Source organism: Electrophorus electricus, chromosome 1 (genome assembly GCF_013358815.1).
Source record: "Electrophorus electricus isolate fEleEle1 chromosome 1, fEleEle1.pri, whole genome shotgun sequence".
In the NCBI taxonomy this organism is placed as follows: domain Eukaryota; kingdom Metazoa; phylum Chordata; class Actinopteri; order Gymnotiformes; family Gymnotidae; genus Electrophorus; species Electrophorus electricus.
The window spans coordinates 15,450,243-15,475,187 of record NC_049535.1 but is presented as its reverse complement, the minus strand read 5'-3'; the positions used below and the strand labels follow the sequence as shown (position 1 = coordinate 15,475,187).

Here is a 24,945-nt window from a genome sequence, read left to right as displayed (position 1 = left end):
TCTCTGTGAGGTATTTCCACTGATTCATGTATGTAAATAATGCTATGCCTAAGTGTAAATCTACTCCTAACCTTAAATTTCACCACTCGCCTCCAGATGCCACCCCCCACTAGTAGTAGTTTCCATGTTCGAAATATTCAACGCTTTTTATGTGCAAACTCTGGGTTCACTCACTACATTCTGTGTGGCCTGTGTGCCCTGAGCTGTGCGCTTCATGTGCGCAACTGTGTAATCGTGTACTGGGATTGTGCCCTGTAATGGTGTACTGAGATTGATCCCTGTAATAGTGTACTGGGATTGTTCCCTGTAATTGTGTACTGGGATTGTGCCCTGTAATTGTGTACTGGGATTGTGCCTGTAATTGTGTACTGGGATTGTGCCTGTAATTGTGTACTGGGATTGTTCCTGTAATTGTGTACTGGGATTGTTCCTGTAATTGTGTACTGGGATTGTTCCCTGTAATTGTTTACTGGGATTGTGCCCTGTAATTGTGTACTGGGATTGTGCCCTGTAATTGTGTACTGGGATTGTGCCTGTAATTGTGTACTGGGATTGTGCCTGTAATTGTGTACTGGGATTGTTCCTGTAATTGTGTACTGGGATTGTTCCCTGTAATTGTGTACTGGGATTGTGCCTGTAATTGTGTACTGGGATTGTGCCTGTAATTGTGTACTGGGATTGTGCCTGTAATTGTGTACTGGGATTGTTCCTGTAATTGTGATGTGTGTGCTTTCTCTATCCTTTCTGTTCAGATGCCTCTCTGCTTAGCTGTGCTTTTTCTGCTCTGCTTTTGTCTTTCTTTTCAGAAGTTATTTTTCAACATACAGACAAATCAGAAGAGCCACGAAGCCTAAACTGATCATTTTTATGTCATTTTCATATTTTTAAGATTTCATATTTCATTTTTTTTTAGCGCTACAGATACAGGAACAGATATCAAAAAGTTGGATATCAAAAGAAACAGATCAGAGGATGGCTCCTCGTGTTTCAGAACCTATGTGCTGTCAAAATTGTTACAGTCTTCTACAGAAAATGACAGTGCCTGAAATTAGTTTTTGGAGTTTAAGAGTTGGAGCTCCTGTACTGTAAAGAGTAGTAGAGTACCAGAGTGCGGGTTTAGTAGAGCAGCGAGCAGCGGAGACGCACAGACCGGCGGAACGGAGCGGAACGGAACGGAGCCGCGATCGTGAGTACAGACGCGTACAGAAAACATAAATGAGCAAAGGGGTCGTAGCCAAACCCAAGTGCTTACGTCCAGCTCGGCCGTCCTCCACCCTCACTAGAATCACCCGCTGATGCTAATGCTAATGCTAACCAGATCGCTTGACCTGCAGGACAGATTTGAGATCCTCGCCAGGGCAGCGAAACGAACACGGAAAGGGCATCAATGGTCAACGGCAGGAAATGTCAGAAATATCAGTCGAACACCACAGTCTTCTGAGTTAAATGAAAAGCTGCCCACGGTACTGGCGGATAACAGCGCATGTCAGCAAGAATGACATGAGAGAGTAGGAGTCTGAGTTATTAACAAGGGGCTTTAATAACCTTCACCACAATTAGCAAGCTCAGAGTTGAAACATTTATCAGTGGCCCTCGTGATAAATATATTTGCCTGCGTGGTGAGCAAATATATTCTCATGGCTACTTGGACTATACGCTTGGCTACAGAAAGGCTGTAGGTCAAAGAGCCTGAACTTTATTGACAACTTTAACCTGTTTTGGGGGGAAAGAGAATTTTTTAGGCGAGATGGACTGCACACAAACAAGAAAGGTGCCAAACTCTGACACAACTTAACTTTCTCACTGTGCAATTTATCCACCCCCATTAGTGGCGACGCATTGGCACAAACACTCGAGAACTCCCTGGTATCAGTGGATTTTCCGGCTCCAGAGCCGCAGCATCTGACCACGCTGTGGGCTTTCCCCATCAAAATCAGCCCGGTTCCTGCTCCGCTCTCATCTACAGCCTCTCAACTTCCACATCTCCACTTCCACTTGCACACTGAGAATCCCGAGGACAATGATGCCAAGGCTCTCTGTGCCATATTGGACTTTTTTCGGGTTCGTCTCAGAACGGGGCAGGCGCTGTTATGATCATGGCAGCCTCCGTTATGGCTATAGCTTTGTCAGATCGTGACTCTGTGTTCTATGATAAATGTGCCTAACTAGAACGTAAGGCCAGACACGTCGGTTTTAAGAAGAGGCTTACATGACGGCACAACTGCACTTTTCATGAGCAAAATTGTGCACCGCAGCATACAAGCCATTTGGGTCCGTCGACGCTCTGCTGGACAGCGTCAGCTCAAAAACCCGTTATGGGCAAGACTGCACCAGTTAAAGCCGGAACCGTTTCATGCCCACAGAAAGCACCGTGGAGAAATGCACACATTCAAAAGACGGCGTGTGGGAGGCTGAATGCAGGTGCTGAAACACCTGATTCACAGAGAAATTAACAAATGTACAAACTTTATACACCCATGAGCCTTCAACCTGTCCATCGTCATGTTAAACTATCATGCAAATATCCCGGTTTAGTGCTATTAGCAATTAATTTTAATCAGTACAGTGAGCTACCTTCATCTGTTTCACTCCATAACTAAACTAAGATATCCTTATTTGGCCAGGCTTTGGGCTCAGGTTAAACACATCCTGTAGCACTTTGAACTTTTAAGCACTAGAGTGTATTTTTAATTTTTTTAATTCTTTATTTATTCTTAATGTGATCTTTATATGTATAATTTGCATATACATATTATACTTTAGCTCTATAATCTTTCAGTTTTATTTTTTTAATTAATTTTAGTTCATTTAAACTTTATTTTAATAAAGTTTTAATTTATAACATTTTATTTTTACATTTTGACAGTGACCTTCCCGAGGTGATGGCTCTCAGGATGTGATAAGCTTTATTCTTCTTTTTTATGTGAAGCACTTTGAATTGCTGCTCTGTCTGAAAAGTGCTATACAGATAAACTTGCCTTACATTTCCATGCTGTGTAATTGTGTACTGTATTTTTTGTTTCTGTTGTAGTTTTTGTAGCTTTTTGTGTTTACATGCCTCTAATTTTTGTAACGTTGGACCCTGCCCCCATATGAGCCTTTTCACTGTTATACACAGTAAAATTAAAAGTAAATAAATTATTATATCAGGATTTTTAATTAAATGCATGACCAAACAACCAAGCACACACAAACACACACATGAACTGATTTGTTATTCTCTCAGCCAAGACAAGACAGTTTGTATCTGAGCTTGATAAAACAAGTGAATATTCCACAGCTTTTCATTGGTGTTGACCGTGTAGCCTCTATTTAGTCTTCCTGGCTAATACTAACTTTCTAAATTCGTAATTCCCAAATTCCTACTAATTCCTAGCTAGTTCTTTGTGAACTGATTGGATTATGTGCTATGTAGGACTGCAAACTGCAGCCCTGCAGTATATGTGTGTGTGTGTGTGTGTGTGTGTGTGTGTGTGTGTGTGTGTATGTGTATGTGTGTGTATGAGCTGCCAAGGAACAAAACCGTCAGCTGGCATTTACACTCAGAGTTAATGGCACCAGTTAGCGCCTCAGACAGCACTGAGTTTCAAACACTTCCAGCTTTGCTATAAAACATTAAAATGGAAACTAATCTATCAGCAAAACAGACCAGGTGTGAAATGAGGTGGATTTTGCAGTGTGATCCATTAATGGTGAAACAAACAAACAAACAAACACATACACACACACACACACACACACCTGTTTGACCTCAGCCTGTAGATGGCGCAGCTGTAAACATTGCTCCAGGCGCTTGTGTGTGTGTTCGGCACTCAGCTCCAGCTCATGTTGTTTCTCGTGCAGAAATTCCAGCAGCTCCTGGACCTGAGCAGCCAGATCCAGGTCCTTCTCTCCACTGAGATCCATACCTACAGCACACACACACACACACACACACACACACACAATTAGAGATCTAGAGGTTAGATTTAAGGGGCGCAGGGCCGAGAGCAGCAGGATGAAGGAAGCGCTGCTCAGCGTCTCGCCTGGCTGGCCAGCCTACTCGCTTCTCTCTGAGAGATCATTATGGGATGTGAGGGGGATGGAAAGAGAACACGGCACCCAGGTGAGGTCTCGTGCTGAGGTGAGGTTTGCTCACCACAAAGTTACCCAGCTATCCAGCAGAGCAGTACATGCACGCATGCACGCACACACACAAATGCGTGCTTATGCATACACGTGTGCTTTGCATGTGATTTGTGTGTGTAAAATGTGGGTCATATGCAGTATGCGTGGGAACTGATGTGCTGATTATGTTTGAGCAATGTGTGTTTATGTGTATGCGTGTGTTTGTGTGTGTGTGTCTACTGAGGCTGTAAAGGGCATTTTAACCCATCTCCCCTAACCCTCAATTCAACCCACTCATCCCCCATAGTTACCTGCCCATAGGCAATGGGATGCAGTCTCCATGGCAACCCCACACTAGGTGATGGGATGTGGTTCTCATGGGAACATGATATTTGTGTGATGGGGTGGCCTCTGCAATAGCCAGTGCATCCTCACAGCTACCCAAATGTGAGCAATGGAGCATGTCCATGGCAACCCGGTGGTGACAATTGAGAGACTTGTTGTCATGGCAACCTTGGTATAGAGAACGTAAGGGGAGGGGGTGGTTTCCTTAGCAACCTCACCACTGCACTCACAGTGTGTGTGATAGAGAAATAATTTTTTCAAAAAATGTTCTACTTCCATTTCTCTCTCTCTCTCTCTCTCTCTCTCTCTCTCTCTTTTTGTCCTCTCGCCCACCACCTTGGACTCTCTCTGTCTCTCTCCCACTCTCTCGGCATCTCTCTCTCCATCTCTCCCACTCTCTTGCCGTCCCTCTCCGACTCCGCCCCCACTTCTCTCCCGTCTCTTCCAACGTGCCCATGGCTCCCAGCGGGACGGTGAGGCTACCTGCTCCTCCTGCATGACCACGGGAGCCCTGAACCAGCGCCTCCCAGCGCCCCTCTTCAACACACTTAATTACAGACCCTGGCTCCTCCTGGCCCGTCCACCAACTGACTCAGGTGCGAGAGGCCCCAGCGGAGCCTGAGACGTGCCGCCGCACCGACTGCCATCAAAAAGGACAGCGCCTAGCAACTAGATGACGAGGGAGTCTCGTCCAACTGCACCGAGCTGCTTCAAAGCCCAGGGCGAAGCAGTCTGTACCGCGTTCTGGCCGATTGTTGACGCGTATTGTTTCTGAAAGATGTGGAACACTTCCAAGAAGATCACAACTTTGGGAGAGGACGTTGGAATCTCGCACGTTACTGCTCACACTCAGAACTGAAAGGCCAAAGCTGAACCAGGGTTCCTCTGAGGGCGCAGACGGGAATCCCGATAAACTTCCACGCAACCTCACTCCCGATCCACTGACCTCGTATTCCACCGACCTCGCAGTATCCTGGAACCTTTGGTACTTCCTGCTGCGCATCAGCACAGCTCTGATTGGCTGATTGCATTTACTGCTTGAACCAATCAGGTGTGTTACGTTAGCATGACAAAGAGTCATGCCCGACTCACCTGAGGCCTGCACCTCCATGATGTACTGGTGCAGGTCCTGACCCTGCTGGATGACCTCGTAGGTCATGTTGTTCATGGCCAGCTTGCGCTCAGTGTGCCGGTGGAGCCTCTGCTCAGCCAGCGCTAGATCCTCAGTGTTGAAGTCTGACGCTTGCCTCAACAAGTCCTGCTTCCAAGCGTCAAGCTCACCTGTTACCTACGGTGCAGCAGACAAGACAGCCACACACACACACAAACATACATACATACGTACAGAGAAAATATTTCCAGCCTCTGTAAATGTATACAAATAGGGGCAAACCTATGTGTGCGCACACACATACACACACACACACACAAATGCTCCAGGGTCCTCTATAGTCACATCCATCAGCAACGCATACACAATGTACTCAAAAAATAAACAAACATTGTTCATACTGAAACAAACATACCAGTTCATACTAGCAAACACATCTGTTCAAATACGGCTATGCTGGATAAGCACTTTAGGTCCAAACATCCAAACAGAAAACACACACACAAAACCCATCTTTCACCATCAGCCCACCATTCACACATTCGCACACACACACACACACACACACACACACACACACACACACACACACACACACAAACCCAAAACCTATCTTTCACCATCAGCCCACCACACATACACACACACACACACGCACGCACGCGTGTGCCTACCTCCAGGGCGTACTGCTCGAAGATGCGCAGCTGCAGGAAGATGTCCAGTTTAATCCTGCGTTCGTGGAACAGTTCTTCCATATGAGCCTGGGTCTCATCCAGCTGCTGCAGAACACTCTCAATATGGGCCACAGAGCTGGCATGGGGCAGCCTGTTACTGGCCAATGCAGAGTCCCTGTACACACACACACACACACACACACACACACACACACAAACACACACACACTGATTAACAGGTCCTCCTTGTGTTTCTACTATTTTAGCACTTAAACACTAGTCACAGCATGAAACTGTTGGGCCGCGTGCAGCTCGTCTCACCGGAGGTGCTGGATGAGTTCCTCGCCCTCCTTGACCACGTTGAGCGTGGCGTCCAGCGTGCTGCTCTGCTGCTGCTGGAACTGCCTGATGAGCTCCTGCACGGCATCCACCGACTCCGAGCATACGGCCTCCACCAGGCCCTTCTGGAGCTCCTCCATCCATGACCACAGCTACACCCACATAGCGGAAGGAGGAATGATACAGACAGACACATATATATGCACCCATGCACGTGCACACACGCACGCTCACACATGCACACACACGCATCGGTGCATACACACACACAGGCGTGCACACACACAGTGATCATCAGACAAATTTACAATTGTGAAACATGTAAAGGAGACATGGGAGGACATGTTGGCAGGGGATTACATATCACTGCCTAAGATTACACATCACTTCTTGAGATTACACATCACTGCTCATATTACACAACACTGCCTGAGATTACCCATCACTCCCTGAGATTACACATCACTGTTTGAGATCATGCATCACTGCTCATATTACACAACACTGCCTGAGATTACACATCACTGCTCAGATTACACAACACTGCCTGAGATTACCCATCACTGTTTGAGATCATGCATCACTGCTCATATTACACAACACTGCCTGAGATTACACATCACTGCTCAGATTACACATCACTGCTCATATTACACAACATTGCCTGAGATTACACATCACTACCTGAGATTACACATCACTGCTCAGATTACACATCTCTGCCTGAGATTACAAATCACTGCTCATATTATACATCACTGCCTGAGATTACACATCACTGCCTAAGAGATCGCAAGAAAAATGTCTCAGTCAAGAGAAATTAATTGGAAAAGACACAAGGACTCTTCAGTATAGTAAAATTCTTGAGCTGTTCTGAATTTATAAATGCACTGAATGGGGGGGTTACATGTGTGTGTGCATGCATGAGTACGCGTGCGTGTGTGTTGTATATGTGTGTGGGTTTCCTTACCTCTTTGGTGTGTGTATGGAAGGACACAGAAAGATCCAACAGTAGTTTTCTTTGCTCCACTCTCCTTACAAACTCTTGAACTCTGACCTCCAGGTGATGAGCTGCAGCGTAGATCTCTTCCGGGTCACACTCCCCAGTCTGAGCCAACTGCTCTGCTGCCTCTAATAGCTTGTCGGCATTAGTGTATGTGTTCTACAGCGACGGAGAAAGAGAGAGAGCAAACAGTGCTTGGTGGTGATATTGCGCTACATAATTGCATTACATTTGACCAGTAGTCATCAAGCATCCATAAACTCTTGGCTGCTTCTGATTATACACACACACACACACACACGCACACACACACACCTGCGCCACCTCCTGGAAGTCATCGTGTCGTTTCTGTAGAGCTCTTGCCCGATGCACTGACTTTCCCACTCCAGTGTGTTTACTAAGAAATGCCTCTCCATGGTTCTGAATCCAGTCCAGCACCTGGCCACATACACATGTACGCGCACACACGCATGCACGTGTGAGCACACACACACGCACACACAAGCATGTGGTTAAGAACGCACAAGTGGGTAACAATTGAAACATAGAATCAGCAGCCTAATCCTACATCTAAATTTCCACTTTCAGATCTCACCGCATTCAGGTTTCTGAATGCGAATGAGCCACAACGCAGAACACACACTCACATCTCATACAAAAGAACTAAATCCGATCTGAATTAACACACGAACAGAAGGCCGAAATGTCCCCTTTTCACGCCACTTAGAACCGCACATTTGAAACGCTCCTTTGCACAGCTTCTCAGCACTGCTCACTTAACTAATGTCAGTATCCAAGCCAGCACTCTGTGCTTCTGCAGCCGTGTGTTTGTTTGTTTGTTTGTTTGTTTGTTTTTTACATGCAGTGGACATCGGTGAACGGCCCGTTCTGATTCAGGTTGGGTCAGGCGGCTCTGAAGTGCTCAGGGAGACGCCGAGGAGCCCCTGGAAGGAAGGCGTTAGCAGCGTAATCACAGTCCTCGCCGGGTTGACTGGAGTCCAACATAAGAGCCCCCCGCTCCCCCTCCTCTCCGGGGGCTGCACAGGGAACAGATCCGCCCAGGACTGTGACTCACACGGCCTTTCTTTCACTTTCTCCTGCAATCTCACTGAGTCACGGTCAGGCACGCGTGCACACGCCACACAAATGCTCAAATGCATGTATGTAAATACACACACACACACACATATGCACACAGGCAATGTTGACAAGACATGGTATAGAAATGCTGTTAAAGCTGTTGTGTGTGGGCATATACGTGTGTGTAGGGAGGTGTATAAATGTGTATTAAATGTGTGCATGTATATGCGTATGCAGGTGTATGCATGCTTGGTTCGTTCCGGATGCTCGTGTCCACGTGGATGTGTGCGCGTCTGTGTGTGTATACATGTTTCTGTCTGCGCATGTATGTGTGTGTGCATACAGCGTGCATCAACACACCTGCTGTACGTCCTGCTGGAATACACACAGCTGCAGTCGCTGATGTAGGCGGAGCTTGCGGTGCTGTAGCAGACCCTCCATGTGGCGGTACTGGTGCACCACCTCGTGTACCACGTCCAGTACCCCGCGCACGGCCGGGGCGTAGTCTGTGCCCGCCGTCACTGAGCCCGTATCAGGCGCAGGCTGCGGTCTCTGCAGCACATCCAGCAGGGTCTTCCCCTTCTGACTGACCTGCAGACAGACAGCAATGCCCCAGGACTCGGACCCAGGACTCGGACCCAGGACTCGGACCCAGGACTCGGACCCAGGACCCTGGTTAGAGAACTCAGATATAGAACTTAGATATAGAACTCAGATACTGGACTCAGACGCAAGACTCAGATACAGGACTAGTAAAAACAACAGTGCTCTCCCTAAACACACAGAACCACATGAGCATCAACTCCTACACGCTGAAATTCTTGCGCAGCACTACAAACAATCTCAGCTGCTCAGGCAGTTCTGGGTGTTTAAGAAGAGCACATCGTTCCTCTTCTCTCTTCTAACTACAAAGCTTTGGGTGTCACGCACGGGGGCGCTCCCCAGAGGTGAAGGCATTGTGATGGAGAACGTCACTTAGCGGGGTTATATGGTCTGGCTGCCATGCCAGGGAGCTGGCTCTCTGCTCCGGTGGTCAGAGATCATGTTTATCTCCTGTCAGCCCTGGGTTTGGGTCCCGGGTACGGTGGCTCCCTTCAGCACATGACAGAGTTTAAAGAGGGCGGCAGTGTCTCCTTCTCCAAGATCCAAGCATGGCTGTTGGCCTCGCTAATTAAATCCATTAGTGAAACCTTCTAGATGTGCGTGTTAGTGTTGTTTTTGTGTAGTTTTTTTTGCAGGGTGCACCAGAGGGCAGCACAACCTCTCACCTCAGTGTACGCTGTGGTCACCTGCTCGTAGAGGTTCTGGTGGCTGTGAATGGCCAGCTCCAGCTCCTGCATCGCCGTCGGCAACCCACCCTCGCTGCATGTCTTCACCCAGCCCTCGACGCCTGACAGGAACTAACACATAGGAGAAGAAATTGAGGCAAACAGCTAAGGGGGGTGTAATTCTGTGGCACGCACGCTCCCTAGCGCTTGCACATGTTGGTGTAAATAGAGCCTGAACTGATCTAGGGTCAGTTTTTACATTTTCCGTTATAATGTAGGTGGAGCCTGAATTTGTGAAACAGCACCTGGAGCTGTAGGAAGATAATACTATGCAGGAACAGATTTTGACACAGGGTGGGGCCAAATTTAGAATAGATTTACATAAAATATTTACATGGTCTGTGTGAAAACGTAGGATAATTCTGGGTAGAAATTGATAACTGTTCTCATTAAAGAGAACCAAAGGGAGACATAACCAGACAGCAGTAAAGTGACTCAAACAAACTTTGGACATAAATCAAGGAGACCAAATGAGTCTGGTTAGCACAGAGAGACTACAAGCCACACCAAAAGCACTTGAGTTCCTCGAATATGGTCAAAAGAAGGTAGGTTTACCATAGAAGCCTAATTTTTCAAGCTGTCTAATTTGATTTTGGCTCCTAGATGAGATAAATATCTAAATTAAGTAATTGCCATTTCAACATTAGACACGTCAACATTTCAGGAAAAAAACACAATTGGAAAGGTGGTGAAAACTTCCTGTAACTGTTAGTTCTGTTTTGATGTCGTACACAGCTGTAAACAGAGGGCCGTGAAAGAAGACAGCTTGTCCCTCCAGCTCAGAAAGATGGACTAGTGTTTGTGAATAAACTACATGCCGCCTTGACAAAGCCGGCTATTAAAGCCATTAAAGTCTACAGAATAAAGGACTTCGATCATAAACCGTAAGGTAGATCAGTCCCGAAGGCAACGCAAGTGGCCATTAGACAAACAGCAAGCAGAGGCTTAATGAGCGTAGCTTTAAACCGTGGGGGGGGGGGATATGTGCAGAAATGTTGCTGGAAAAACAACAACGAGGCAGCGATAGCAATACACAGGGAGAGAGCAGAAGGTTGGATTCATCAGGCCGGCGTAAAACGGCGAGAATCAAAAGCACATGTCACCTGCTCAGCTTTGTGGTGGAAGGCAGAGGACATGGCCAGGATAGCGCTGCGCTCCTCCAGCGCCGAGGCCAGGCTCTTCCAGTCCTCGTGCAGCCGAGCCGACACCTCCTGGATGTGCTCAGCCGCGTAGTGACCCGTCTCGCTCAACCGTGCTGCCACCGACATGATCCGCGTGATGTTCACGTAGGCGTTCTGCCCAGGAGGACGGGAAACACGGGAGCGTGCTTGTGCATTTTTCCAAAACGCCCAGTAATGTTAACAATAAAAAGAATGCCAACCTCACTAGACCTTCCAATGGTCTTGTAATAAAATGTTTTTTTTATGAATACCTCAACCAAGCCTTGAAAGTATATAGTAGTTATATGGTTTGTTTGCAGTGCTGAAGAGATAAGACATGATCATTGTATGACAAAGCTAGCTCAAATCAACTCAAATCAAATCTAGTTATCCTTAACTCCTCAAACCAGTGTAGCTATGGCAGTAACTCTTAACATTTGCAGATGCTCAGCTGTGTAAAAAAGCAAATAATGATCCACAACCTTCTTACAAATGATCCAATGAAGACAAAATATGTTTAAAAATGATTTCTTTTTTAATGTAGACTTAAAAAAACAAAACAAAGCACAGCGACGAAGAGATTTTACTCACTGCAAAGTCATTAGGTGCGCTAAACATGAAGAAGGCGTGAAGGCACTCCTTCAGAGCCTACCATAGAGTTCATGGCGAAGTGGTCGTGCTGCGTCTGCAGGTCCGTAGCATGCTGGTAGCTCACTCCGATCTCTGTGTGAGTCTGTAGGAAGAGCTCTTTATTGTGCCCTATCCATTCGAACATCTACCGGGGGGCGGGAGGGAAAAAGATAGAAGAAGAGAAACAGTTGAGGACACGAACGGCACAAACAGTTAGCTGAGTCTCAAGTGTTTCCTGTTATGAGCAGACATGTACATGTAGTGATAAATGGCCCTCACAGACCATAGATTACTATACCCATCCAATCAGAACACGAGCCCCTGCCTAAATATTTACTAGAGTGCAGAAATATTTGCTCAACAGTAGATACAAGGCAAAAAGTACTTTAGTTTGTTGTAGTCTGAATATAAACCTTAAAACTCTCTCCTGCTGTCTCTCTCTCTCTCTCTCCCACTCTCTCTTTGACTGTCTATCCCTCGTTTTCTAACTCTAAATCTCCGTTGCCCTGTGTCTGTCTAGTTCCTAGCCTCGTCTCAGTGTTTCTACACTCTTTTTCTCAGTCTTGTTTCTTTTTCCTTTCTCTTGCTTCTAGTCTTTCATCCCTCTTTCTCTTTGGCACCACCTGTCATACCCTGGTTTCTCTCTCTCTCTCTCTCTCTCTCTCTCTCTCTCTCTCTCTCTCTCTCTCTCTCTCTCTCTCTCTCTCTCTCTCTCTCTCTCTCTCTCTCTCTCTCTCTCTCTCTCTCTCTCTCTCTCTCTCTCTCTCTCAGCAAGCCCGGGTGTCGGTGGTATTCTGGCACTATTGGAGCACAGATGGACGGTGCCAGCAGGGCTGGGGAGCTCAGCCTGGGCCTAAACGGGACAGTAGGTGGAAACATTATTACAACACTACACACACACCTCCACATCACCACACTACACACACACCTCCACATCACCACTGCACACACACACCTACACACCACCACACTACACACACATCTGCACATCACCACCACAGTGCACATCTTACTGCTTTGTCGTTTTGAACTCACCCCAACCCCAGATCCTTAGCTAAACACTTCACTGTTTTCCCTAACGCACAATTATTGTTTAACTTTATTATTATTGTTTAACTAATATTAAATTATGTTATATTAACCCAGATACTCCCCAGTAGGTCTTGTGCTGTATTATGCAACATTACATCAGTTTACATACAGGAACACAGACACTTTATATTATGCACTTTTTAAATGATTGTTCTAAATTGTTGTGTCCTTTTGTCATTTAATGATTTTAGATGACTGGTCTTGTTTATATGTTGTTATTTACTGTTGTTTGTGTTTTAATGTTAAATATGGCTCTTTGTGTGCAAGACAAATTCCCCTCGGGGAAATAAAGATCTCAGTCAATCATCAAGCCTTCATTACCATAAGTCTGATGCAGTGTCAGTTACATCACCATGATCTCATCACTGCCTTGCAACTAACTGCCCATCTCTAACCTTCTTTACACGTATCCCTCTCTCCGTCACTTCTCCTTTTAATCTCATCATCCCTCCTTCTCTCTACTCCTTTCAGTGCTTCTACCGATCTCCCTTCATCCCCCCCACCCCCCACCTTCTCCCCCACCCCACCCCACTCCCACCTTCTCCACCCCACCCCACCCCCAGCCCCCACCTTCTCCCTCCACCCCATCCCCACCCCCACCTTCTCACCCCACCCCACCCCCATCCCCACCTTCTCACCCCACCCCACCCCCAGCCCCCACCTTCTCCCTCCACCCCATCCCCACCCCCACCTTCTCCCCCCACCCCACCCCCAGCCCCACCTTCTCCCCCCACCCCACCCCCAGCCCCCACCTTCTCACCCCACCCCACCCCATCCCCACCTTCTCACCCCACCCCACCCCCATCCCTACCCCCAGCCCCCACCTTCTCACCCCACCCCACCCCACTCCCACCTTCTCCCTCCACCCCATCCCCACCCCCACCTTCTCCCCCCACCCCACCCCCATCCCCACCTTCTCCCTCCACCCCACCCCCAGCCCCCACCTTCTCACCCCACCCCACCCCCATCCCCACCTTCTCCCTCCACCCCATCCCCAGCCCCATCCCCACCTTCTCACCCCACCCCACCCCCATCCCCACCTTCTCACCCCACCCCACCCCCAGCCCCCACCTTCTCCCTGCACCCCATCCCCACCCCCACCTTCTCACCCCACCCCACCCCCATCCCCACCTTCTCCCTCCACCCCACCCCCAGCCCCCACCTTCTCCCTCCACCCTATCCCCAGCCCCATCCCCACCTTCTCCCTCCACCCCATCCCCACCCCCACCTTCTCCCCCCACCCCATCCCCACCCCCATCCCCACCTTCTCCCTCCACCCCATCCCCACCCCCACCTTCTCCCCCCACCCCAGCCCCACCCCCAGCCCCACCTTCTCACCCCACCCCACCCCCATCCCCACCTTCTCCCCCCACCCCACCCCCATCCCCACCTTCTCCCCCACCCCACCCCACCCCACTCCCACCTTCTCCACCCCACCCCACCCCCAGCCCCCACCTTCTCCCTCCACCCCATCCCCACCCCCACCTTCTCACCCCACCCCACCCCCATCCCCACCTTCTCACCCCACCCCACCCCCAGCCCCACCTTCTCCCTCCACCCCATCCCCACCCCCACCTTCTCCCCCCACCCCACCCCCATCCCCACCTTCTCACCCCACCCCACCCCCAGCCCCCACCTTCTCCCCCCACCCCACCCCCAGCCCCACCTTCTCACCCCACCCCACCCCCAGCCCCCACCTTCTCCGCATCCTGTTCGTACAGGCGCAGCTGGAAGCACTGGTCCAGCTGCTGCTTTCGTTCGTGCCAGGACTGCAGCAGGTGCTGCCGCGTGGCCTGAAGCTTGTCCAGCAGGGCGGCGACTCTGGGCACCAGGCTCTGGAAGTCGGGCCCCCCCGACAGCCTCCCGTTGCCACTGTCCCGGATCTTCTGTAGCAGTCTCTGGCCCTCGCAGTCCAGCTCATCCACCGGCGCCTTCGTCACGGTCTTCCTCAGCCGTGCGTGCTCCTCCAGCAGCCGTCGCGCCTCCTCCGAGTCGGCGGCCATCTCCTGCCGCGAGAGTGCCTCCTGTAGTTCCTCCAGGCGGGAGAGGAGGTGAAGAGCGCCGCCTGTGAACTCCTCCAGGGAGACGCGCAGCTCCGTCCACTCCACGTGGTCGTACTCCAGCGTTCCCTCCAGGTCGGCCGTCAGCTGAGACGGGTCCACGAGTTTGGTCAGGCCCTCCACCGACACCATGCTGGTCTGAGGCGCATACCAACAATCGAGCTTCATTAAACACGCGAAAACGTACCAACGTGCCACAACGTACCACACGGCCCAAAGTTTTAACAGGAACAGAAAACATAATCCACTGCTTTAATGAGCATATTTCTGTGGAGTTATTAAAAATATCTGTATATGCTTACATTTTTTAAGATTATTATTGTATTATTCTTTTATTGTATTATTCTTTTCATGAAACAAGCAAATATTTTGCAAAATGTTGTAACCTTTATCAACATAGACAGTATAGACAAGGAATCTAAGAAAGGTACAAGTTTATTAGATTCCAAAATTGATATACCTTGGACCAGGTATAAATATTATCTCACGAAAACGTCCCCACATTATGGGCGTGATATCAAGAAGGTTTTCCGCCCATACACATTCGCATACCTCAAAGGTGAACTTGGCACTGCCGAAGTTGGTCTTCTGCTTCTGCCAGAAGTTGTCTGGTTTGATGATGAGGGCCACGGAGATCTCAGCTGGGAATGCCTCCTGCAGCGTCTTCAACAGCGGCTTGATGAGGTCCCATTTAGAGCCACGCATGTCGATGATGACGGTGAACCCACGCTTACTAACGTCCTCGCTGAAAAAGGGGTGTGCCAGAAAAAGAGAGAGCGAGAGAGAGAAAGTTCCACCGGCCTGAATAAATACAGCCTCTGACGCCTGACTTAGCTTCCACCAATCCTGTCTGACAGTTTGGGTTCTGGGGCTACAGTGCTATGCCTCTTTAATCACAGGTGCAGCTTCAAAGACCACGGACCCTTCACAGAGTATGCTTAGATGTTCGCCTTTAAAATTTCAAGCAGCCAACATGTGTAAATGTTTATGCAAACAGCTGCATGTGTACAGGTGTGCAGGTGCATCTTGGGCAGTCTGGTGACGAGCGGTTCAAAGACCAACACGAGTTACATTTTCCAGTATTTCCTGCTATAAATATTCGCAAGCTAAGCTATACAACTATTCAGCTATATGAAAAGCACAATAAAACTATACAGCAAACAATAGTAAATAAACTGGAGACCTGCTTCACCATAGTTGCGAAACGAAGACAGGAACTGAGCCGCTGTAATCACGGGCTAACCGCCGGGTTCAGTAGCACGTCTCAGTGTTTTAAACCGAAAAGAATATTCATGGGTTCTTTTTCATCAGCACTGATTCACGCTGTCCCTGGCAGTCCACTCTGGCTGGAGGGAAAATACGGACGACGGATCACAGGGATTACAGCCACAAAAGTGGAGCGGGCTCACCTGGGCACAGTGGAGAGGTAAGTCACCAGCCTCCGCAGGTCTTCCTGCTTTATCCGGTCGTGATTGCAGCGGGCAGGGAAGGTGAGGATGGGCCCTCCTCGCTTGTCTCGCCCTCCTGGACAGTGGGGCAGATCGAGAGGTGAGGGGGCGACGGCATTGTCATGCACTGGTCGGAATGCGTAGCTTTTGGAGTAGGGTGGCACGGTCTGCATGGAATGTCACTCAGTGACCCAAATTACAGTGTGTGCTGCGCATGCTTGCATGCATGTGTGTGCCTATGTGTATTCGTATGCGTCGGTGTGTGTGTGTGTGTGTGTGTGTGTGTGTGTGTTTATTGGGGTAGAAAGCTGCACTCTTCCTTACCTGATACAAAGGCTACCTTTTCCCTCAGAACCGTTAAAACATCCGCTGCCTTTATGCCATCATTCCTCAGAGATCCCGATGAGAGGGAAGGAACTGTCGTGTGTGTGTGTGTGTGTGTGTGTGGGGGGGGGGGGGGGGGGGGGGTGGGGGGGTTGGATAAAGAGAGTGATAGAGAAAATGTAAAAGAAATGGCAGACAATAAGGAGAGAGGCAAAGAACAAAATGTTTTTGTGAGGTGGAGACAGAGGAGTGGGAGGAGAAAAGAACACGTTAGATGGACGCTTGGGCCGAGTGGTTCACGTGTATTAAATAATTATCAATTAATTAGGCCACATGCAGTCTGCAACAAACCCTTTGAAAAACAAAGTGACCGCACTGGCACAGATGCATATCATCTACTATGGTACTACTGGTGTAATTTCGCAACGCCACGCCCCAAGTGGTAGGAGTGGCATCGTGTTCCTGTGCCTCAGCAGCTGTTGGCTGTGAGGGGGCGGGGCTGTAGATGTAAGGAGGCGGGTACAGCAGCACTCATGCTGGGGGGCGGGGCTGGGGGCGGGGCAGGTGGGCAGGACCACACAGTTGCTGCCAGCATTGCCTCCTGCTTCCTTTCATTAGTGATGTAATCAGCAACGGGTATAATCCCAGCCACTGACAGCTGACCGCTGGTGCCAGTGACGACAGAGTTTAATCACACACTCACACACACACACACAGAGTGCTGACATATATACAGCCAGATGGCAGACACACGCACAATTTCACCCTGTAAATATACCCAAACAGACTGCACAAACACTTTGAGTGAGACAATACACACACAAACACACATACAAACACACAAAGAGAGTCCATCTTTCCTACCTAGCCCACAATTCATTTAAATACCTTTCTTATGGCTTCTATGTGGGTCTCACTCTCTGTCTCTGTATATTTCTCTCTTTCTCACTCTGTCTCCCTCTGTTACTCTCTCTCTCTCTCTTTCCTCACGGTCTATCTTTCTGTCTGGTTCTTTCTTTCACCATATCTCCAGTATGGATTACATAAACTATTAAACCCGAATGAGGTACTCTGCTCCTGAACATGGCATGTCAAATTTACTGTGAGAGACTTTCTCCTGATCTCGCTAGAGGCTACAGAGTACTTCACAGACATTGCACCACTTTACATGCTAGTCACACACTCACCCACACACCCACTCACCCGCACACCCACACATGACCACTTACCCACACACCTACACCCCCCTACCACCCACATACACACACATATATACACTTTAACATGACGTCTTGTATAATCTCTTGTACAAGATCCACAGAAGTGTGGAGATGGACAAAATAAAGAATCGCTTTGAGAAGAAGCGATAACAGTGTATTAAGGTAATGAAGATGTGGCCAATATGACCAATATGCACATACACAAATGATATTGTTGCTGTCAAGAATTATAATATTATTCGGTTATAGCTAAATAAGTACTAAACTCTTGATTTTTGCTCATGTACCCATTCTGTCAGTCTGACTGTTCCCCTCTTACTGTATACGTCTGATACACTCATTCAAGGCCAGTAGGCTATATAACGCTAAGAACTGCCTAATTATAGGCCCTGGTAGATTACCTCATAATCTTAAGATATTCAATATTGTGATAACAGTGCAATAGTACTGGGTACTGGGTCCAGTCCAAGTTTCCCTTATGATGTAATGTTGAAGCAACTGGGAAATAACAAACAGGCCTGTAAATGGAATGACAGTGGACTGGAATCTCAAACCTGTGTACACTAATGACACTCTCACTATCATTAGATTTTTAAACCCGCATGCCAGTGGGCCAAACAGACCGCATGAGTGAGAATTCGTGTTCGAAGTGGCTCGTTATTTTAAAAGACTACATTTTCGTGACCGATGTTTATGTTTCACTAGACAGGGTTATGGCCGAGGATTTGCACCACTATCCCTGCAGAGCCTGACAAGATTAGCAGCAGCACTAATAAGTCTCTCAGCAAGTACGAGGTGTGGAAAATAATTCAATTACAGACCTCAGCCACGCCGCACCCATTCTACACCTCCATGCACAAGATGCTCGAGCACGTGGGTACAGCAATGTTACCCGATCAGTCCACTGACCTTAAAAAAGTAACAACGACACATTCATGACACAGATGTTACTTTAAGAAAGGGTGTGTAGTGTGATGTGAACGACACAGCTGCATGATACATGGCAATAGCACTGCATTGCATATGAAAGTGCTGAAATAAATCATTCATGAAGATGCTATGTAGCAGTGTTGCATGTTTCATGAATGCTTCCAACATATGGTACTGGCTTGATGGTGAAAATGATGACAGTACAGTAACACTAAAGTGTAAATTGAGTTAGAAACTTAGCTGCACCCTGCAGAGAATTAGACTGTTGCGTGTATTAAGCTGTATTAAAAAAAGAAAGAAAATAACCTTGCCAATGTGCGTTTGGTTTTACAGAACTACAACAGGAAAACCTCCCAGAACCAAATCTTTTAGAGAGGTAGAAAGACAGGATGTGAGACATCTAACACTTCCTGTTTCAGGATCAGGGTAACACCCCCGCTACTGTACGAGCACTGGGAAACGGGGTCACACTTCGTGACTACCAAATGGAGCCGACACTGCCGTGAAGTATCCAGCCAAAGGCAGGTGCAGAACCTCCGAGGAGCCCACAGACAGTTCCCTGGACAGACCCGATGCTGGGCTTTTGCAGTCTGGATGTGTGAGAATTAAGCCTGCGATGAGGGGCAAACCGAAGGGCTTGTAATCCTGTCTTAACTGGTAAGTTGAGCACGTGTGGCTGATACTTGAAGTCAGGGGAACCGCTTTACAGACAGAGAAACGTTCTGGTAGATAAACGACACATAACCAGGTGCTAAAGAAACACAACACAATCAGAAGAAAGCACAATTACATCCATTTAGCCTACATATTGTGAAAAATACGTTATGTTGCCACTTATGAGTTCTGTGTAGTGAGCTGACAAAGGCCTGAGGTTGGCACTGAATAAGGGACAGTGGACACAAGGCCTCCCTTCTCCTCTGGAGACATGGCTAATTATGCCCCTTGAGCTCCTGGTCATAGATGGCTGTGGAATTCGATTTCATAATCACCTGACTATAGGGCGACACTGGGCAGTTACTCCCATCATATCTTCTTGAGAAAATAAGTGCTGATTTGGTTGTTAATAAATTAATTTATTTGCATAATCTGTGATTGATAGCTTTAAATATTAAGGTTTAATTGAACCTTGATTACCAAGTTGTCTACTTAAGGAAACATATAAAAAAAAAACAGCATGCAAAAAGTTCTATCTTGGTATCTTATAATGTGACTTAATATTTAATGGTCATTTAAATATACTTCATACCATGACGTTACCAATAGATGAACAAATAGATGAACAGTACCTCTTAAACCTGTGAGACACTGTCAGGGAGGGAGTGAGATGCAAGTGGGAAAAAGGGAGTTTCTGTATTCTCTATCGCAGAATAATTCCAGTAAAAGAGCCCAGCAGCGAACTGGCAAGAAGGCACTAAACAAACGTAAAACGCCCTGGCAGTAAGACTCGAGGCGCGGGAACGCAAACTCGGAGCATCGTCGTAAGAACGGTACAGGCAAGCAGTGTGCAGCACTGGAGCAGTGTATGTGTGTGTATGTGTGTGTGTGTGTGTGTGTGTGTGTGTGTGTGTGTGTGTGTGTGTGTGGGTGGAAGAGGGCGTTTCCCTTTTTTTACACTGTGTAAACGTATTTATAATACATTTACAAAAAACCACAGTAAATATCTTTGAAGAATCCAAAGGCTAAGACACAATTACATATATTGCTGATATATTTAGGATATGAGAAAATATATGCCTATACACTGTCCTTCTGCATAAGACAAAAACATAGTGCTGTTTTAATATGTCAAGGAATGGAGCAGACTTAAGAAGATATGCCTCTAAGAACAGGCTGCGCAACGCTTACTTCAAGATGTGCACGATTCAAAGTGTGAACGTGGCACGTTCAACGGTGTCTGACACTTCTCGATAAAGTTGATAAAGTTTAGTAGGCAGTTAATTTTTGGATGAGTAATGTACTTTGAGGTCCAGAAAGTTCTGGATGGTTTGAATTTTCCTCTTTTTATTTTTCCAATAAAAATATTTACTCTGGGCCAGACAAATCCCCCTTAATGAAATGTGAGACAACAATGGTACTTAAATCCATAACCATCATTCTCCACTACAGCAAAGAAAACAACCTGGTGATCTTTTGTCCAACATCCACCTGAAATAAAAAGGATCTCGGATTAGTTCACCGCTCGACAAAAAGCTGCCGGCGAACTGTCAGCGAAGCTTCACAGAAATCACCAATGACTTATCCATCACGCGCAAAATGCCAAAATACTTTTGACATCGATCTCACTGTCTCCTGGGCAGGCGTAATTACTGAACGCACCCATATTGCCAGCAAAGAAGTCAGGTCCTGTCTGATGATCCTGGCAACAGTTGCTACAGCAACCCTTCTGAGCCTGCAGTGGTCCGTTCTAGAGAGAGCCCCTGTGGTGGCTAAAGTAGAGTGTGTGTCAGAGTTCAGCCTCCCTCGAGACAGTGCTTCAAGTGCAGTCGTCAGGAACAAGTGTGGCAAGTCCTTTCTCGTACCCCTCTGTAATGCTATATGTCCACCGTGACACATTTTCAAAATCCATATTAAATAAAACAAGAGCACTACGCTGCTACTGCACTTGTCTTTTGAGAAGTTCCACTTCATATAATAAGACGAAGTACTGCACTGGCTTTGGTCCACAGAGTGTAAGCGAAAACCTGAATGGCAAAGAGAGTAAAACCTGCTGTACCCCGTCCAGTACTTTAGTACTTCAGCCTCAAAGCACGCCTTGGTTACTTGATTACATTCGGCAACTAGCCTGGAGTCCACTTTTGCAACAGGGGCTGGATCCAGTGCATGTGAAGTGGAGTGAAAACTGAACTTGTTCTTAGTTTGAGTCTTGCCTGTGTGTTTACAAGTCGCACACTCCTCTCTATTCTGCCACAAACCCCCCTGAGGGAAAAGAAAGTCAACCTCAACAGACCTATGCTAATGCATAAATACATAAGTGAGAGACAAGGAATTTTTCTACACCCTTCCACAGGTCCGGTGGTCCTTGAGGCAGCTGTGATGCTCAGGAAACGAATGCCCTGTTCATGTTATTTGCCGGGGACAGTCAGTACCATGTAGTCCCCAGACACTGCACAGCATGGATGTGCCTCAAAAACTCATTACCATCTGTGACACATCACCATCCCGTCACAGTAAAAGCCTGTATACAGCTTAGCTGCATCAAAGTGAGAAGCAGGTATGTGACACTGGGGCCCTTTTTACTTTCCAGGCCAAGTGTCTGGCAAGCCCACTGCTACTGTGGGTGAAGGCCAAATTCAGTTGCTTTCACTTTACCAACTTACTTCCCCTGTTGCATGACTCCAAAACACTACAAATGGAGTCTAAACTGACAGATAAATATGAACTCAGATGCAAAAAGTGAAATAATGAGCTGATCCCTGCACTCCTGAAAGTGGTTCCTTGGGGGACAACACTAAGAAATCAATCAAATTTTGCATATTAGTGGCATGAATATTAAACTAACTAACTGCAGGAAAACACTGTTTTTTGTGTTTAAAAAATAAAAATGTACTTTTTTAAAGCATCACCAGTAATAAAAGTGTGCCTACACACACACACACACACACACACACACACACTTCCACTCTTCCACAGTCCAGACCCTGTGTCAGGGTCTGTCTGTATGTCTGTCTGTATGAGTGTGTGGGGATAAGCGTGACTGAGGGCCCATCCATCCCCACACACTGGCAGTGATCTCTCCCACTGGGACAGCAGTCATAACCTCTGCTCTGTTAGCATGCATGGCCCAGACTAATCTATGAAAGCACATGCAACACCCAGAAACTTTTTTTTTTCTGGAGGAAAATAAATCCAAAAGTGTGTGGCTATTCCACATGAACCTACACTGCACTAGGCATTTGACACGGTCCACTTCCATGATTGACCATGCTACTGAAGTTGTCAACATTTTCACATGCTGCAAATCTATCACTGGGAGCACTGTTTCTAGATCAGAGATGACCTTCATAATACAATAACACAGATTACTTAAAACAAGAGAATGGCTGACTTCAGATCAGCACTCATTCTCCAAGAGTCACTGCTAATGCAAACCAGGCCCTGAAATGCACGCTGTGAGCATGCTTTTGCTTCACACTGTGAACAGGCTAATCCAATGAACACACACAGAGTATTACAAGCTCCATCTGATTTTTAATATGTTGGGCCTCACAGGTGGGTGATAGTAATGTGAATGGGTGATACAAGGGTGTGCTGGTCATGGGAGGTTCTCCAGTACAGGAACAGAAGCAGATCTGAGCAGAGATGCACTGAACTCAAGCTACTGGACATAAGTAAAGCCTCCCACATACACACAGAGCTACTGAACACCACATCACTGAGGGATTTAGCAGAGATTCGTAAGGCTTTCATGTTGTTCACTACACAGTCACACATATAGTACACAACGCGCACACACACAAACACACATTTGTATACTTAGACATCTTTGTGCACATACGCACACAACACACATCAGTATTGCTGCATTGCTTTGTTGCATACAAACTTATATCCATACATCAGACACACACACATGCACATATACATGGGAATTACACCTGCTGTCATATCCCACTCCTGACCAACAATAATCCTTCAAATGCACCAAGACACCAAGATGGGACATATGTTGTAAAGGAGGCTAGGGCGCTTTCCCACTAAAGCAGATGGTTAGCCATAGACCCTGGCTTCTGCATGGTGGGCTGATTAGGCCAGTGCTAAATATTATAAATTAGTCAGCTACTGTGCGAAGTAGTTTAAATAATAGCACTGAACCAGGCACCAGGGTTTCAGACTAGGCTTGGTCTGCCCAGTCCAGATCAGCCAGCCTGTCATCAAACAGGTCACTCCGCTCACTAAGAAACCCAATGCACGCCCTCGGCAGGCTATCCAAAGTCTCCTGGATTCTTCCAAATATTAGTTCCGTGCCATTTTAGCGCTGATGCTGGGCTCGAAGTCGCGATCGCAGGTTTTGCGAATCAACAGGCTTTTCGGTAAAGAAGCAGGAATCAGTGTCACGATCGACAAGAGGCAGCCACTCCCGCGCGCAGCGCAAGCGTCGGAAGTAGTAGAGGAGAAGCACTGACAACAGCAGTGGTCTCGTGCCCCATATATCACGGGGGGAAGCGTCCTCCGCGCGCCCAACCACTCTAGAATTCGAATGCATGGACGTTCGGCATTCCAGAACGTTTTAGCAGGGATTCTCAACACCAGAATCGGCGAACAGCATCGGTGGAGGTGCGGGAGGAACATGGCTGTCCAGTTACTTATAGCCATGCAGCAGGGGGGCCAGACTATGGAATTTATAGAATGGGTGCGCCATTTGGCAGTAGCCAGCGGTCCAGACAAGCTCTCATACATATCATGCCTCCTCCTTTTGGTGCTCGCCATTAGCACACAACAGTAACGAGTCGCCAGGCACGCTAGGGAAATTAAATGATTGAAGGAATATCTTTAGTTAGCTCCTACTGCAACAAAAGCACCGGTGTAACAACCATCCATTGATATCAGCTGGACAAAAGCGGATATCGACGTAGAGCCTACCTGTCTTGAAAAACGGGTCCGTATCTGGATCGTTCGGTCCTTCTTCTGCTGCCTCCGCAGAATTCATTTTTTTCTTTCTTTTCTTTCTTTCTTTCTTTCTTTCTTTCTTTCTTTCTTTCTTTCTTTCTTTTTTTGCTTTTTTTTTTTTAATTTCAAAGAATATGTCCCCTTTTCTGAAGGCGTGCTATTATACGCCTGTGTATTTTACGGAAGCTTAGGTCTCCATTCGCGAGCTCTTGGTACTTGATGCCCGTGGTGCAGCCGTGGGTTCTCCGTCGCGTGCAGTAACCAGCGCCGCACCGGGCGCTATTGTTCAAAGACTAACCACCTTTGACAGACAGCTGCCGCCGGTGCCCCCAACAGAAAAACCCCGCAAGAACGCTTCAACGATGAAAATGGATCTCATTCATTCAATTCCCCATCCGTACGTCATCCAGTCCGTCTACATGCACTTCTATCCAGCGCTTGTTCTACTGCCCTGGCAGGCTATAACCCCCTGTATTAACGTTAACGG

The 24,945-nt window shown here is 47.5% G+C and overlaps 1 protein-coding gene across 1 annotated transcript in view; it reads right to left on the bottom strand.

Annotated features, from left to right (window-relative positions):
• Positions 1-24,502, bottom strand: part of kalrnb (kalirin RhoGEF kinase b) — a 51,435-nt gene extending 26,933 nt beyond the window's left edge. The window contains exons 1-15 of the mRNA XM_035524729.1: positions 24,432-24,502; positions 16,702-16,794; positions 16,339-16,453; positions 15,482-15,674; positions 14,567-15,067; positions 11,800-11,922; positions 11,091-11,282; positions 9,928-10,059; positions 9,020-9,250; positions 7,895-8,017; positions 7,547-7,738; positions 6,559-6,728; positions 6,238-6,412; positions 5,545-5,740; positions 3,742-3,908 (exon numbers count right to left, since the gene is read on the bottom strand). Coding sequence (XP_035380622.1) covers positions 3,742-3,908; positions 5,545-5,740; positions 6,238-6,412; positions 6,559-6,728; positions 7,547-7,738; positions 7,895-8,017; positions 9,020-9,250; positions 9,928-10,059; positions 11,091-11,282; positions 11,800-11,922; positions 14,567-15,067; positions 15,482-15,674; positions 16,339-16,453; positions 16,702-16,794; positions 24,432-24,498 — 2,670 coding nt within the window. The 5' untranslated portion in view covers positions 24,499-24,502. The remainder of the gene's footprint in view (positions 1-3,741; positions 3,909-5,544; positions 5,741-6,237; positions 6,413-6,558; positions 6,729-7,546; positions 7,739-7,894; positions 8,018-9,019; positions 9,251-9,927; positions 10,060-11,090; positions 11,283-11,799; positions 11,923-14,566; positions 15,068-15,481; positions 15,675-16,338; positions 16,454-16,701; positions 16,795-24,431) is intronic.
• Positions 24,503-24,945: the final 443 nt, after the last annotated feature.